Source organism: Cyprinus carpio, chromosome B11 (genome assembly GCF_018340385.1).
Source record: "Cyprinus carpio isolate SPL01 chromosome B11, ASM1834038v1, whole genome shotgun sequence".
Taxonomy (NCBI): domain Eukaryota; kingdom Metazoa; phylum Chordata; class Actinopteri; order Cypriniformes; family Cyprinidae; genus Cyprinus; species Cyprinus carpio.
The window spans coordinates 20,864,044-20,881,022 of NC_056607.1; the positions used below are offsets into that span (position 1 = coordinate 20,864,044).

Below are 16,979 nucleotides of genomic sequence, written 5' to 3' on the forward strand. Positions count from 1 at the left end.
TGTGAAGTAATTCGATTTAGAAGAGAACTTTCACTGTTCAGTAGATGGCGGTATTGAGTCATTTATAGTTTTCCCAAAAAGTATTTATAACAAATATCAAGACTTTTAAATACACAACTAGGCTATGCATATGTTTATCATGTATAACGAAGTACATTAGTTGCTAGTTATTTGTTTGCAAATGCCACTTAATATTCAATATTTTTTTAATGCAATGTTATTCAAACATTTGGAACATGACCAATAATTTGGGGGTTTATTAGTTAATTAGAATTAATAGACTTCAGTTTTCCCAAATTATTCATCATTAAACAAATTAATATTATTGTAACAATACTGACTGAAATTATATCAGCTTCGCTAAACATAATTAAAACATTAGATTTATTTCTCATATTTCAGTGGAGGAGAACTACCTTTATATTTTCCATCATATTTTAACAGCCATGCATCATTTTACAGTGAAACACAACATTTCTTGCTTCTTAACAATTAAAATTGGATCCCCCCTTTTTTTTTTCAAAAATCATGCTTCAAAATGCAGAATAATTATCATATTTAAATATTACACCCAAACACATGGTTAACGCAATCAGTGCAGCAATTTATTGCTTCATTAATTAGCACTCCATGTGATGTAACTTAACCAAATAAATAACATGTTCCAAGTATTGTTATTTCTAAAGTATCACGAAGGCTATCTTAAGGGGTTTTATGGTTGTCAAAGAATGGTTACATTATAGTACATATACACAAACAAATACTTTTATTGGGAATTCATATAAAACCACAGGCAACAACAGGCACACAATAGAAAAATAGCATATGTGCAAATGTCTTTGAGGTTACAGGGCAAATGTCCAAGCAAGGTCAAACGAGAGCAACAGTTAAAGTGAAAGTTCATGTTTTTAAAAAGAGGAAGAACTATATACTACAACGCTTGGTATAAAGATGCATGCTGAGGTTTTGCAAATGATAGTGGTCTATAAAAAGTCTGAAGTGTTTTTCCTAAAGGGTTGTTGCATTTAGAAGTGCTATTTCGAACTAATGGCATCTTAACATTGAACATTTAGAACTACCTACATATTTAGACTGCACCAAACCAATGAAAATAATGAATCAAATAATTAATGAAAACGATCAAGTTAACCATTCACGTTTGTTAGTGCTGTGTGCTTAGATTTCCCTGTTTCTCTAGTTGTCAACTGCAGAGCCCTACATGAAGCAAACTTAAGAGAAACTGAAAGCCAATAAATCGCTAAACATCCTAAGAGACATGCTGGTGTCCGTAAAGAGTGAGATATTTTCATTCTAACAATAATACTGATACATACATCCAACGGTAGCTTATATCTACAGAACCGTCTGTTCAAAGTCTTATTCGTATTGGAAAACTGGTCTAAAAATCACAGATCTTAACAACAATTTCCACTATATTGATATCTAGTACCAAAAAACAGGTCTAAAAGAAGTTCTAGTCTGTTTATGATTTTCCTCGTGACTATTTCAAGCAAACAGGCCCAGTTCTGTGTGCGAGAAACATCTGGTAAGTTACACCCACGGCTCTCAGGAAGCAAATGTGGAATGAATGGGTCCTAAATTCAGTTTCTTATCACCTCTGTAGTTGTTACTACCTGCCTGGTACTGTGAGAAACTGTTGAGCTGTGCAGCAAGGGAAGATTCCAGAGACCTCTTCTACCTCATAATGGTGTTTCTGACACTGAACGTTTGTCTGAGCGCAGTGGTTATTTGTCCAGGAGCTTGGCTAGGTTCTGTCGCAGGTCGCTCAAGTCGTAGATCTTGACGTCTAAAGTTTCGATGACCTTCTGCATCGCACTCTCTGCCCTGCTCCGGGCATCCTGGGACGAAGCTAAAACACCCTCTGCTAATCTCACTCGTTTCTCCAACTCCGAGTTCTTCACTTCCAGATCCTAATGCCAAGACAAAATCATCTTAAATCACGAAAAATAAATAATTTTTAGTTATTTTAGGCTTTCAAGACCTCAAGTTTGCTCTACAAGAAATAGAAGACAATCACATGGCAATACAAAGATGAACAAGAAACAATGACGTTAAAGAAATAATATTATAGAATTAAGTCCATGATGAACATTAGAGTAGCATAATGAAAAAAGGTTACTTAAAATAAATGTTAACTATAATTGAAATAAATTATATATATATATATATATATATATATATATATATATATATATATATATATATATATATATATATATATATAAAAAATTAAAGCTAGTGTCATTTAAATTTTATTTTAACTATGTACTAAAATAAACTGCAATAAAGATTAATTTACAAAACTAATAAAAACGGCAAAAAAGGTAACTAAAATTAATATTAAAACTGAAAATATAAAAATGTAAACTAATTCAAAATACTAAAAAAAAATTATAAATGATACAAAAATAAAGCTTTTCTGAAGCTAGTGAGAATACTTCTGAAGTAAAGTTAAAGTTACTTTACCTGCATCCTTTGACAGGCTTCCTCCCTTTCTTTTTCCAGTTGAATTATATCTGGTTTCTTGCCTCGTAGAATACTTATTTCCTGTAATAACCATTTTTACTGTAAATAAAGAATATTCTGTACCAAATCACTCATCTTACAAGTGAAACTTCTCTGGTACAAAACTGACTTTAAATGGGCCGAAATACAAAAGAATGATTTTGTAACATTTCAAATGTATAGTATATTACCAGTGTCACATTACATACTAATTCACTGATAATGTTTAAGCAATTCCGTATCTCAGATTCAGGAGTATTTTCATGAGTACAGTTTTATGCATTGCCTTGGACCAGGATCACAATTTCAGTAATTATGCAAAGAAGTGCTTGTAGTAATTATGCACAAAAAGGTGACTGCACTCTTAGTATCACTAACACTAATTGCTTAAGTACATCAGGATTATTAGTGGATGCAAATCAACACGAAAAATGCAAATATCGTGAGAAAGGCCATATAAAATTCAGATATTTTAGGCCACAAAAATTTGGTTTGGATTTAAAATTTTGGTTGGACACACACACACACTCGCACGCATATAGCTAGAAGCCACATCACAGGGTGTCACTGTATTTAAATGTACGAGTAATGCCTATAGATGATTCAGTTTATAGATAAATGATTTTATATTAAATAGGCATTGATAAAACAGCTTACAGTGTGGACATTATAAGATCGATCTATGGCCTCGGCAACATGCCATAAGTGTCCAGCGTAGACATGCTCTCAAGATGGAGTTGGAGTCTGTTTCAGTGTCAGTTAGCACTGTTACTACATTAAACAATCTTTACCTCATCTTTAGCTCTGATAAGAGCCTCCATCTCTGCCACAGTCTGTGTGAGCTCCTCGCTGGAGGCAGAAACCCCGCTCTGAGCCTCCAGCTCTGCAACCTGAAACATAAACCAACAGTTATTACAAGACTGTCATCAAAATCAGTCTCAGGCCGAACCATCTGCATACAACCATCAGAAACATGGTGATGTGGAATGTTGTATAATAAAAACTAAAACAAGTGCCAAGTTCTTAGAAATGTTCTCTTCATGCTGGTTCATAGGCATCAAGTAAAACTATATTTATAAAGGTAAACATGTTTTAACTGATATGATTAATTCATAAATATCTTTAGTTAAATATATTACAAAATATTAAATCATAAATATCATTTGTTTAATATCATGAAATATTCATTCATAAATATTCATTTAACATAATATTGATAAACATAAATATTAATTTATAAATAGTGGTTCAACGGATCACAAATCTCACGGTTCGGATCACATTACGTTTTTTGACCCACGGATTGGATCATCAGATCAGCAAGAAAATAAAAATATTTAAATTTAACTTGCTTTCCATTTATTGCTTAAAGCGAAGTCCTTCTTTGATACCACAGCAAATACTACTAGATTAACTAAGAAAGTGTAAACATGATTAAAGAGACGAGAACAGCCAGTAAAAAATAAGAACAAATACACAAATTACAAGCATAGATAAATACAACAGAATATGTTACAAATAAAATGGTATTCAAATACAGAAATGTAACAATTAGGGAAAATAACACTGCAGAGTGTTCACTGTATAAATTAAATATCGATATTTATCATAGCCGTTTTGTTGTTTGATGATCATTAATGACAGCAGCAGTATTTATAGGTCGCTGTCCCTTTAAGACCATGTTACATAAAGTACATTTAAAAAAAAAAAGAAGACCTTTGGACCCCAATGAACAAACAAAACAAAAAACAAAACAAAACAAATGCTGTAGAAACAAAATAAAATACCACACGAGTCCATGATTTAGCATCACATCTTCAGATATTACAACTTAAAGGCAACACTATCTCATGGAAAAGTAAAGCAGGTCATCTCTGCACTGGAGCTTTTAGCGCTGTCACAACTCAGAGCTATTTTTTCAGTTCGTGTGAGGGAGAAACTCAGCGGTCTCATTTTCCCCACGGTCATTTGTCTTCCCTCTGTTCGGGACAATGAAGGCATATTGTCTTTTCCTATAAATATCCCTCCGCAAACTCTCTGAAGACCTGAACTACATATACATCACCTGCTTGATGTGTGCTTCAGTACACCTTCAAATTGTTGTGGAATCCTTTATGTGTGATTATATAAAATTTCTGAAGAGTGCCGAAGGGAAAATATTCAGTCCGCTTGAGCAACTGCTAAAACAAATTGCTAACACATGAGAACATCTCAGTGTGGATGTTATCCTTATGTGGTCCTCAAAAAAGCAGTAGTTTTTGTTATACAAACTGTTTTGTATTCGTTTTCTGAAATGATGTTTAAATATGATTAGATTATCTGATTAAATATGCAGTAATTTGAATACAGAACAAAAAAAATAAAAATCTGAACCCAAGTTCAAAATTCTTGTTTTATTTTGCTAACATATTAAAGGTTTTGACTGAGGGTGATATCCTGTAGTCTGATACGAGCACATCTGAAAAATAGCGGCAGACACAGAATGAGCTGCTGCAAGGCAAGTACATAATTCAATTTGTTCTAAACACAAGACATGAATTATATTAAGGGCTTTAAAATAACTCGCAAGATATAGTTAACACGTGTAGTTTAAAGCGGCTGCCCCATCAGATGCTCTGACAGGCCTCTTGCACTGTTTAATGTGTTTTCCTCAGTGCATAACTTATATTTCACATGTATTTATTCTCCATCTGTAAATGTCAGAAAGTCATGGATATATTTTTGAACGAGTGCTGCCATGCGCAATGCATGCCGAACAGACAGAGCGTAATAGGAGTGCAATAATTATGACTAAAATATATAACGTGCCATATGTAGAAGTTTAAACCTATAAGTAAGTGTATTTATATGATAGCACTAACTATAAGTGACTGTAATGGGGGTAATCAAAGCAGCCTAATACAATTACTCTGTGCTTTTGTTATTTATTTATTTTTATTCTTAGTTTAGCGAGTTTAACTTTAAAAAGCATTATTTTTGTTTTTAGATTGTAATGTTACAATGCTATAATGTAATGTGATTTTAACCCTTTTCTGCACATAATATACAGCATAGTCTATATGACTACACATGTTTTCATAACCTTTAATAAGTACATTGTTTGCTGGACAACTTTGGGCAGGATTTGAATTTTAAAATACCATGAAAATACCAAGATCTACACCGTATATCACAATTAAGTCAAAAAAATAAAAAGATAATACTGAGATATGATTTTTTTTTTTTTTTTGGCCATATCGCCCAGCCCTAATAAATATATTAATACACACACACACACCAATCTATACACACTTTTAGAATCTAAATAGAAATAAAACTAACATTTGCTGAATGTATGTGCTAATGAAGTGGAGATTTCTGGTTAAAAAAAAAAAGCTAATTTTGAGAAAACGTCCTTCAAAGTTAAGTACTGTAATTAAAATCTAATAGATAAAGCATAATAAAATAAACACATAAATGTGTTTTTTGAACGCTTTCTGAAAAAAACAAAAACAAAACTCGTTTTAGAAGCAAAAGAGCCTAAAATCTCTTTTTTTAAAGTTTCATTTTAAAAGTTCAATGATGAACCTTTAACATCCATGCAACCTTTCCATTGTATAAAAGATTATTTACAATGGACAAAATATTTTTTAGATTATTAAAGGTTCTTCAGATTACGAAAAAGGGTTCTTTTAATAACTGGTTCTTCTATGTCATCTCTGCAAAAATTAACCCCAGGCTTATTTTTAAGAGTTTATTGTCTTTAACGATCCTCACCTGCTCTCGTAGGCGAACTGTTTCTTCCTGATACTCGGCTAATTGTTTTTTCCACTGATCAATGCTGCTGTTAGCTTCATGAAGAGCGGCTACCAGCTTAGCGTTGCTGTCCCGAAGAGAAAACAGCTCGGCCTCCGGGTTTCTCTCGCATATCGACCTGTGAACAAACCAACATCTGGGTTTCAATTATACTCCGGTCCTTCCTTCTGGAAGCTGAGCCAAAGACAAATTTCATCGAACGGCAGCAGATGGCAAACGCTGAGTTTTGAAATGTCATTTCTGTTGTGTTACCCTTTATGTTTTATAACAAGAAAATCAGAAACAAGCTGTGTGCAAAAGATTACTGAGGTCCCTTGGCACATTTCACATTTAAATAAGCATGTTTTAACAGCTTCTTTAATCTCATTTTATTTATGTCCTGAACACTGTGGCTTTGTGGTGTTTTCAGCATCAGCGTATTCAATGCTGTGTTTGTATGGTGAAGTACATCATGCTTGAATCCGTAAAACTTTTGTTGATGTTAAACTCATGCCAATTACCCCAGAAAACTACTGAGGAGGAAAAGTACGTCAGGCGGATTGATTAGATTCACGTGCATCTGAGTGAGCCAGTGTGGTTCATGTAAATGACAAAATGCATCAAATGATTACAATTTTAAACAGCGTGTCTCCAAATAATGTTTTATATTAGATATCATGAACAGGAGACTGAATTATCATAGAAGCAAATGTGAGATTTGACTGGTATCATGGATATCTGATTGTTTTACCCTTCAGAAAGCATTTTCCTCATCTGTTCTTTCTCTGTGGATTTTTCCATATCAGCACTCTTGCTCCGAAACAACTTGTCCTCACTGGAGCCATTGACACCAAGCAACGGAGGAGACTGACGGTCCTCACACAGCACCTGATGGACAATATTACCATTTATAAATGCTTTTGCTTTTAATTGACACCAAGGCTGCATTTGTGCGCTCAAAAATACAGTAAAAACACTAATATTGTGAAATAGTATTACAATTTAAAATAGAGGTTTTATATTGTAATATATTTTAGAATTTAATTTATTAATGTTATTTTTTTTTGAATTTTATGAATGATTAATTTTGTGTTTAGTTTCACATGATCCTTCAGAAATCATTCTGATATGCTGATTTACTGCTCAAGACATTTATTATAAACAATGTTAAAAACAGTTGTGCTGGTTAATGTTCATGCAGAAACCATGATATAATCTTATTCATATTTTTAGGTTTGTGTGTGTTTAATGGATACAATAGAGAGCAAATATCCATTAAATTGATCAAAAGTGACAGCAAAAACATTTATATTACAAATGATTCTATTTCAAATAAAAGCTGTTTTTTCTAACTATATATTCATCAAAAAATCCTGAAAAAAAAAAAAAGTTTCCACAAAATATTTAGCAGCAAAATGTTTTTAACAATCATAATAATAACCATTATTAATAACTGAGCACTTATAATAATTGATCACGTGACACTAAAGACTAGAGTAAAATTACATTTGAAAATATATTTAAAAATTATAAAACGGTTAGTTCCGGTCCTTGATTCCGATTGGTTGAGCCAAGTTCGAAGCTGTTGTTAATTACTCTACAAACATACAACTTTGTTTACATTTGTGTGTTGCTTCGGCAACCACTTTGTTGCAACCACAACTGTTTCTGAGGCGCTACATTGTTTGGCGGAAGAATAATGTTTTTATTAATATCATTACACTTTATTTGCTCAGTTTTATTTTGTGAAACCTTACTACATATAACATTATTCTGCTTCACGTCGTGCCTAACAACGTCCCTTAGCTGTTATAAATTCACTGTAAACCAATTGGGGCTTATTGCTTTATTTTAAAATATATTAAAATAGAAAAAAGTTTTTATTGAAATTATATTTCACAAAATTACAGTTTTTACTGCATTTTAGATTAAATAAATCCAACCTTGGTGAATACAAGAGACTTTTTTCAATAACATTCAATAAACTATAAATAATAAACTAGCATTCAATAAATGGTAGGGTATGTATCTCAACCACATTATAAAAATAACAACCAGTTTTTACAGAATTTTTATATCAGTGCAACATAAATGAGTAGATATTTACAAGATCCTGTATATACAAAATTTATGAAATCTCTACTTCTAAATGCCACCACTGATTTAGTGTTGAAATGTCCACATTTAATGAAACAGTGGTTCAACAGTATAAAAAAAGAATTATTTTAGTCTATGTGGTTGATGGAGAGACTTGAGCAGTCTGCACGTGAGACTGAGCAGGGCATGAGGCAACATATGGCATTGTTCTTTGATTCAGATTCGAAAGGACATCAGTTTATTTCGACTTGTTGTTCATGGAGACTTGAGAAAACCAGAACAGTAAGTCTGAAAGAACTGGGCTCTTTTGCTCATACTGTATAACAGCAAAGCGTGGTTTCAAACACGTCCAGTGTTTCTGTGCAGCGGTACACACTTGCTCTCAGAAAAGCTTGTATAATTCATCAAGCTCAAACTCGGCGTTCCCCAAAGGAAGACGTTCTATCTCTCATCCAACCGCTCAGGCCGATGACTTGTTTGCTTTCTCTACAGCGGTTCGTAGGGAGTTTGAGGTGGAGCTTTCTGTGTGTTTAATATATTTAAAGGTAGAGCAAGAGGAATCAGAGACGACATCTCCACTGAACAGTCAGTGGCTCGGGAGCTCCATTCCTTCAATAATTCATCTTGCAGATTTCTACATTTTTCTACATTCCTACATAGAAAAATCATACTGGACTTTAGCAACACGATTAGAACCAGCTCAAATTAAACCACCTCAATCTACCCCAAAATATCATCCAAGGCTCATGTTTGAAGAGTGCTGCTGAAACAGGAAGTTGGAGCAGGACATGACGAATGGCTTTTCTTTTTTTAATGATTTAATAAAAATAAAAATTAAAATGTAAAGGAAATCAGTCTAGTTAGTGCAGAAGATATTAGTGGGAGTACTGTTACTTTAATATTATTATTTATATACTATTTTAATAGTTATTAATACTTTGGATTAGCTTTTATTTTTAGATTTTCAGTTTTTGTAATTTTATTGAAACAGAAGGAAATATTAGTGGGAATAGTGTTATTTTAGCATTATTATTTATATACTATTACAGTATTTATATTTTGTTTAGTACTTTTTAAATATATTGAATTTGCTTTTATTTATATTTACAGTTTTTATTTTAATTTTAGTTACATCAAAACAGGAAGTTTTTATTAAATAGCCAATAGTTTAGTTAGATGGAGGAGGTATTAGTGGGAACGGTGTCTTTTTAGTATCATTATTTTTATACTTTTATAGTATTTATTAATATGCTTTTATTTTTATATTTTCAGTTTTCATATTTTTAATATTTTCTTATATTTTATAGTTTCTAAATATATTTTGTTTTTATATTTATGCATTTTAGTTTTTATTTTAGTTTAATTTTTTGTAATTTTGTTATGTCCTTATCAATTTTATTAGTTTTCTATTTAGCTTTATTTTTATTTCAGCTTTAGTATTATTACTTTTGATATTTTAACATTTTTAAATAGTTGCCAAGGTTTTAGTTTTTCTTCTAATATTAATATTTTATTTCATTTAACAAAACCAATAAAAACCCTGAGTGGGAGGGACTTTATTATTCTAGACAACATTTGATTGGACAGGATTCTGAATACAGCCCTGAGTTCAAGATGATTGTCATCAATATATTTTTAATAAATATTTATATATTTTGCCATAAGACTACCTTAAATGTGTCAAAGATATGTAATTTAAATTTTGTTGATAATTTATCAGTACACTTGTATATAGATGGCCCCAAAAAAAGACACAACACTCCCAATTCTGATTCCATACGGTCTTGAAAAATGGTTCCTGTACAAACTGAGACAAAAGCAGAAATATGTCATCTTGTGTGAGAGTGTTTCATATCCAGGGCTTCCTGTGGGGTTTGAGTAACAATATAGTGTCAGCTGCACAGGAGACACAGGTGTGTCATCGTATGTGGAAACAGACAGCTCACCTGAGACAGCTGAGAACGAGACAATCCCATCACCAAAGAAAAGACATGAAAAGAAAGAAGATATAAGCATTCATTAATTACTGTAATCAGTCATACTTAAAGAGTTGGACCAAAAACAAAAAGCAAGTAGGGGTACTTTCAGTCGTGCTTTACGTATACGAAAGTTTACAGACAAACATAGTTATTGGTTTTTCTTTTTTCCTCAGCATTATTGCCATTTGATTATTACTAATGACATCACAGACAGTTGCAGCTTTAATAGGCTGCATTCACACTAATGCACAGATCAGTTTGACATATCAGATGCTTTGTCCTGTTCTGAAAACATAACTGACTGTTTACACATTAATTTCGTATCATAAAGTATTCAGAGATGCAAGTGCATTTAACCGCAGCCGCGAGTTTCAGGACAAACAAACACAAAGCACACGTGAAAGTCTGTCAGTAGGCTATAATCGATTATGGTCTGCACCGATGCAGAATCGTCCTCATCCAATGCAATGATTTAATTCCGACACCCCTACAGGCAACATACACTTTCTTGCAAAAGATTCAAAACTCTGACAAAACAAAACGTCTAAAACATTTTTTGGCATACGAGAGACATTCACTGATGTTTCACTATTAAAATAGCCATTATATAAACAGAATACTGGATTTGGCCAGAAAGCTCTTAGAAGCAGACACACATTTGGATTCAGTGATCAAAGAGCGCATCATTCTGTTTCACTTATTTATATACTTCCATTCTTCACGAAAGACCCCCAAAAACACTTTATTAATTAATAAGGGCAGCATTATTCAGCACACACAGTCGCGGTTTTGAACTCTGAACACTCAGGTTTGATTAAATAATGAATAGCTCTCAGTCAGTGGCCTGTTTCATGCACTCTAGAGAGGCACGTTTGAACGCAAAGAGCTCATGGGACGAAAAGCCTGTTATGGCCATTAAACCACTACAGAATACTGTATGTGGGCTCACAACACATCAAGCATTTTGCCGTCCTCAGTGGTGTAAGTAAATAAACAATAGGTATTATTTTTCTATGTTACCTGCACCAAGATATCAATGTTTATTTGTCAGCAAAAATCTGCCAGATTAAGTAAAACAATAAATAAATCAAAAAACTGTCATAAAAATATGAAATACTGTATGAATATTTTTTATGCTTTCACTGACATAGATCTTTTTACCAACATCAGTTCTGATCATAACCTAATACATATATATATATTTTTTTTTTTTTTCAGGATTTTAACCCTTTAAATGCCAGTTTGTTAACATAATGCCACTGTGGTTCTTTTAATGAAAAAAAAAACAATTAAAATAAAAAAAGTGATTTGTAAATTAAAATTTTAAGGCCTTTCTGGCATAATCAAAACCTATGAACAAAGATTGCATGATATTAGGTTTTAATGGTGCAGAGATTAAATACTGCAGTTTTAATGGGTTTTAATTACATTTTTTGTCCTTAAAGTCCTAAATGTAAGTATTTCTTGTAACAAGTGTATAATATAGGATTTTTTTAGATTGCTGTAATGGGAAAGAGGTTGGGGACTGTCAAAATACAAAACAAACTAAAATATATATTATATATATAATATATAAAATAATAAATATATATTAAATATATTTTTTTCTCCAAGCAAAATATAATTTTTTATTTATTTAATTAGATTTTTCATGACAAAGCATATTTTTCTATTTTTATCTGGGCATTCTTTTTTCTTTTTTTTTTCAAAACCCCAATTATTCTCATTGGTGATTCTCAGTACCCTAATAGTATTTTTTACTGTATAAATTCAATTCTATTCCATTTACATAATCATAAGTATATAATATATAATGTAACAATTTCTAATTTATTTCTTTTGGTTTGGGAGTAAAATATATCACCTGGACATTTTTTGGCCAAATAAATATACTACACAGCTCATGGTAAACAAGTCAAACCGGAATGAGCAACTTAATCAAAAAATACATTCATATAAATGAATGTCCTGATCTGATGTGTAAGTAGACTCTGATATATTCTCAGGCCGGCATGATAATTAAGGAATGAGTGTGTCACTAATTAGCCAACTGTAAGGTAAAATGAACAAGGCTTCTGAATTCCCCGAGTGACCGCATGAGTTACATAACTCTACACAGGCTACAACCAGTGTCTCCGTGTCACCTCCTGGCATGTGAGGACATGCTCTGTGACTCACACACAGAATTCAGAAAAACAATAAACATGGTAAAACATTTCTCTTGTGGGACTGGTGTTGAAAGTGATACATTGTGCCATGTGCTAGGTATCATATCTCTAGAGGCCAGACTAGAGATCCTCTGTGCTATTGTTAGTGCATTAATAGTGATGGAATGAAATGCTCCGGCACGTTATCTGAATCAAGCAGCTGGTAAAGTATGACATGAGTTATTATATGTCTAAAATTTAATTACTGAGTTACTGTGTTTACCTGTGGAGAAGAGATGTTTAGACCAGGACTCAACAGCTCAAACTTCTCCTGTGATTTATCCCGGACGAGCCGCGCAGACTCCTTAAATTCTTTAAACTGATCTGAGAACTGCACAGACAATTACAGAAAAAATCTTCATAGTCACTTTATCAAATCTTTTTACCAAATGTATAGAAATTAGTTACAAAGGCCATGATATACTGGCAATAAATATGTGGTAAAAGGTCACTGTTAGCCAAAGCAAACCCTCTTTAAAAATAACACTTCACATTACATAATTAATACATGACCTCTTGCTTTATGTCATAAATACTGATTAACCTGCAATATTTCTCATTTAAGGTGATGAGAACATGCTTGCAAAGTTTTGCCACTCTGAGGTGTTGTGAAATGTTTATACGTGCATGCAATTTTTTTTATTACAATTATGATGTTTGCAAGTCTGTTTAATCCACAATTAATGGTAGTTGCACTGACCCAAAATTAACAAAAATAGAACTGATGTATTTTGTCATATAAAGTTAAACTTTTGAGGTTATTTACATTTATGCATTTGGCAGACGCCTTTATCTAAAGAAATGTACACTGCATTAAAGCCAAGGTGTACATTTATATCAGTTCTAGCATAGTAATTTTGCTGGGAATCAAACCCATGATCTTGGCATTGCTAGCACTACTGCTCGACTGCTTGAGCTTCATGAAAGCATACAAAAATAAAAATTAATTCATTAATGAAAATTTAAATACATGTTTTAAATTGTTTAAAAAAAAAAAATTGTAATTTTAAATGTAAAATAGAAAAGTTACAATACTGTTTATAACATTCATCAACATTTAGGATGAAGTAGTTAATATACAGTATATATATTGTATATACACTGTGTATATATATATATATATATATATATATATATATATATATATATTAGGGGTGTAATGATTCATTGATACATCGATACGATGTCTGACGATACGATGCATCGATGCCACACGTAAAATATCGATATCTGTAATATAAATAGAGGCACCTTATTTGGCACTTTCCACATTTTCACATAATGTCCGTCTATGCATTACCGCCAACGCGTGCATTCTCGTTCAAACTCAGGGATCAAGGCTCGGTATTAGGACTGCTCAAAGGCACAAGATGCTTGGGATTTTTTGTGGAACAGTCAAGCGCTGTGTGAAGTTTTCAGCGCACATATCTGAAGCGCGCGCACACAGACAGCCGCACCGCGCGAATGTTAAATTGAGCTCTCTTCCACTTTTTTTGTGCATGGATGAATAAATACAGACAAAATGACATCAAAATACGCGTTTTGGCGAATTTCCTAGTAAACACAGTTGGTTAGTCATATGTCTTAACGTAAAGAGTTTAAAAAGAAAAGGCATGTGTATATTAAATCCGTGCTTGGTTCTTAAAGTGAAAGCAAACTAATGATAAATCTAATGCTGTCAAAGAAAAATACAAGTGCTCACTGCTCCTGACTAAATAACCTTTGTAACATCAAAAATGATTAATCTTTATTTAATTTATACAGTGAAGACTATGCAGTTTTGTTACATTTGTTTACTACATTACTGTACCATACCTTAAAATTTATTTTAGGCTGAGCTGAAAACCTGAAAAGCAGTTTAACTGTTTTAAAGTTTATTGAACTTGTGTCTTTGATGTATTGTATTTATTTTCTGCTATTGCTCATAATTTGGTTATATGTAGAAAAGATTTTTAGCACTGAGCCCATAGTAGCAGCCAGAATTGTTTTTCCAATTATTTATTTTCTGTATTATAAAAAAAAAATAAAAAATGTGTAGGCCTATTTTTTTGTTGTGAATGTCCCAATTGAGGTACACAATGTGAAAATTTCAGATAAATGTTTATTTTATATATTTTGGTTGCATTTGTGAGTTAATAAAAATGTAGATGGTTGTTTAAAATAGAAGTATAATATCAAAATATCGATCGATATACTTCTGTATCGAATGAAATCGTAATCGTATTGTAGAATTTTTTGAGGTATCGGCAAATATCGTATTGCTGGGTATGAGAATCGATATCGAATCGTATCGTGACGAACCATCCAATTTACACCCCTAAGAGAAGAAAAGTTTCACTTTTTGAAATAAGTTACCAAAAAACAATATTCTAATTTTTTAAGATGCACCTGTATATACACACACACACATACATACATATATAGTTGTTAAATTGAAGCAAAAATATTTTTAATTACATTTGTTTTGTGTACTTTTTGTATTCCAATAAATTAAATAATTTGGCCTGTAAATGTCTCCTTGTTTCCTCATGCCATTTCAAAGCTGTACAAATTTCTTTCTTCTTCTGAACACAAAAGAAAATATTTCGAAGAATGTGGGTAAAAAAAAACAGATTTTTTTCTTAGTATTTTTTTTTTATATATATTATATAGGTGTATGGTTGTTATTTCTTCTGCTTTTTGTATACACATTTTTTAAGACATCATCTTTTGTGCAGAACAGAATATACAAACTCATAGAAGTTTGGAGCAACATGAGGGTGAGTAAATGATGACAAAATTGTCATTTTTGGATTAACTATCCCTTAGATAAAACCGTTCTGCAACATGCATTTACCTGCTGAAGCTGCTGCTCTGTGGCAAACCCAAGGCCATACACTGTGTTGGCCCTGCTGTCCGCCCACTGGCCAAACTTCTGTGATGTTTTCGTGAAGGTCATATTAGGTGTAATGGTGCTGTTAATAATCGCTTCATTAGAGCAAAACACAAAGATACCACCTTTTAATAACAACAACAATAGCATCTTTTGATTAAAAAAACTGCATCAACAACACTGTGTTGGACGACCGTAGACAAGGTCTCTCACCTTAGTGCCCCCTACACTGATAATGCGATACACGCTCCTGCCGGCATCATAAAAGAAGGATACGGTGACGGCGTGTTTGCTGGCCGGAATCCAGTTTCGTTTAGTGTCCGGGTCAATTTGGAAGACGTGCGCCTTCAAGCTGAATAGTGGCTGCTCCCTTCCAAGAAAAAAAAAATGAAAAAATTATATATATATAGCATCAATTTTTATGTTACACCATATCCTAATCAAACACAATATGATAAATGTGATAAAAAGTTACACTAATATTACAAAGTTTGGTATTGGTTAATACTTTGAGTTTAAAATTCTTAAAAGCAAGTCTATTATACTCACCAAGGCTGCATTTATTTGATCAAAAATAGTGTAAAATCAGTAATATAGCGAAATATAACAATTTAAATGAACCGATTTCTTTTGGAATATATTTTAAAATGTAATTTATTCCTGTGAGGAAAAGCTAAATATTTAGCATCATTACTCCAGTCTCAAAAATCATTATAATATCCTGATTTGCTGCTCAAGAAGTATTTCTTAATATTATAAATGTAAAATTTGTGCTGCTTCATATTTTCGTAGAAACCGTGATTAGTTTTTTTTAATGAACAGAAAGTTCAAAAGCATTTATTTTGTATTATTTGTAGCATTATAAATGTCTTAACCATCAATTTTGATCAATTTAATGCATTTATGATTAATATAAGTATCCATTTCTTTAAAATAAAAGAACCTTACTGACCCCAAACTTTTGAACATTAGTGTACATGCATGCATTTTTCTCCAACGTGATACAGTGCATTAAAACTACATAATATATATATATATATATATATATATATATATATAATATATATATATAATAATATATATATATATCTATATATATCATATATATATATATATATATATATATATATATATATTTATATCTTGCGATTTAAAATTAAGATATACACTACTGTTTGAAACTTTGGGGTCAGTAGTGTATATCTTAATTTTAAATCGCAAGAAGCAACAGGTGATTTTTTTTGAGGGTTTGATTTCAGAAATGTGAAACATACTCTACACAAGTATGTGAACAAAGTATTCCAGCCCTTATTGATCATACCATTTTGTTGCCACAAATGGGCACCATAATCAGTGTAAAAAAAAAGTGTAAAAAAAGAAAAAGTTAAATCGAAAATATAAATTGTATTATTTACTTATCCTTATAGCATTCCAAACCTATATGGCTTTCTCTCATGGGACAAAAAGACGATATTGTTTTTGTCCGTACAGTAAAAGCCAATGGGGTCAATGTTGTACCCACTG

General features: G+C 32.0%; 1 protein-coding gene across 2 annotated transcripts in view; it reads right to left on the minus strand.

Moving 5' to 3' along the window:
• Positions 1-743: 743 nt before the first annotated feature.
• Positions 744-16,979, minus strand: part of LOC109069656 (homer protein homolog 3-like) — an 18,923-nt gene continuing 2,687 nt past the window's right edge. The window contains exons 2-10 of one of the 2 annotated variants that reach the window (XM_042734505.1): positions 15,669-15,825; positions 15,420-15,551; positions 12,807-12,914; positions 10,344-10,352; positions 7,052-7,188; positions 6,283-6,439; positions 3,318-3,416; positions 2,488-2,568; positions 744-1,931 (exon numbers count right to left, since the gene is read on the minus strand). In XM_042734505.1, coding sequence (XP_042590439.1) covers positions 1,746-1,931; positions 2,488-2,568; positions 3,318-3,416; positions 6,283-6,439; positions 7,052-7,188; positions 10,344-10,352; positions 12,807-12,914; positions 15,420-15,551; positions 15,669-15,825 — 1,066 coding nt within the window. In that variant the 3' untranslated portion in view covers positions 744-1,745. The remainder of the gene's footprint in view (positions 1,932-2,487; positions 2,569-3,317; positions 3,417-6,282; positions 6,440-7,051; positions 7,189-10,343; positions 10,353-12,806; positions 12,915-15,419; positions 15,552-15,668; positions 15,826-16,979) is intronic. The other variant, XM_042734506.1, reaches the window with a different exon arrangement.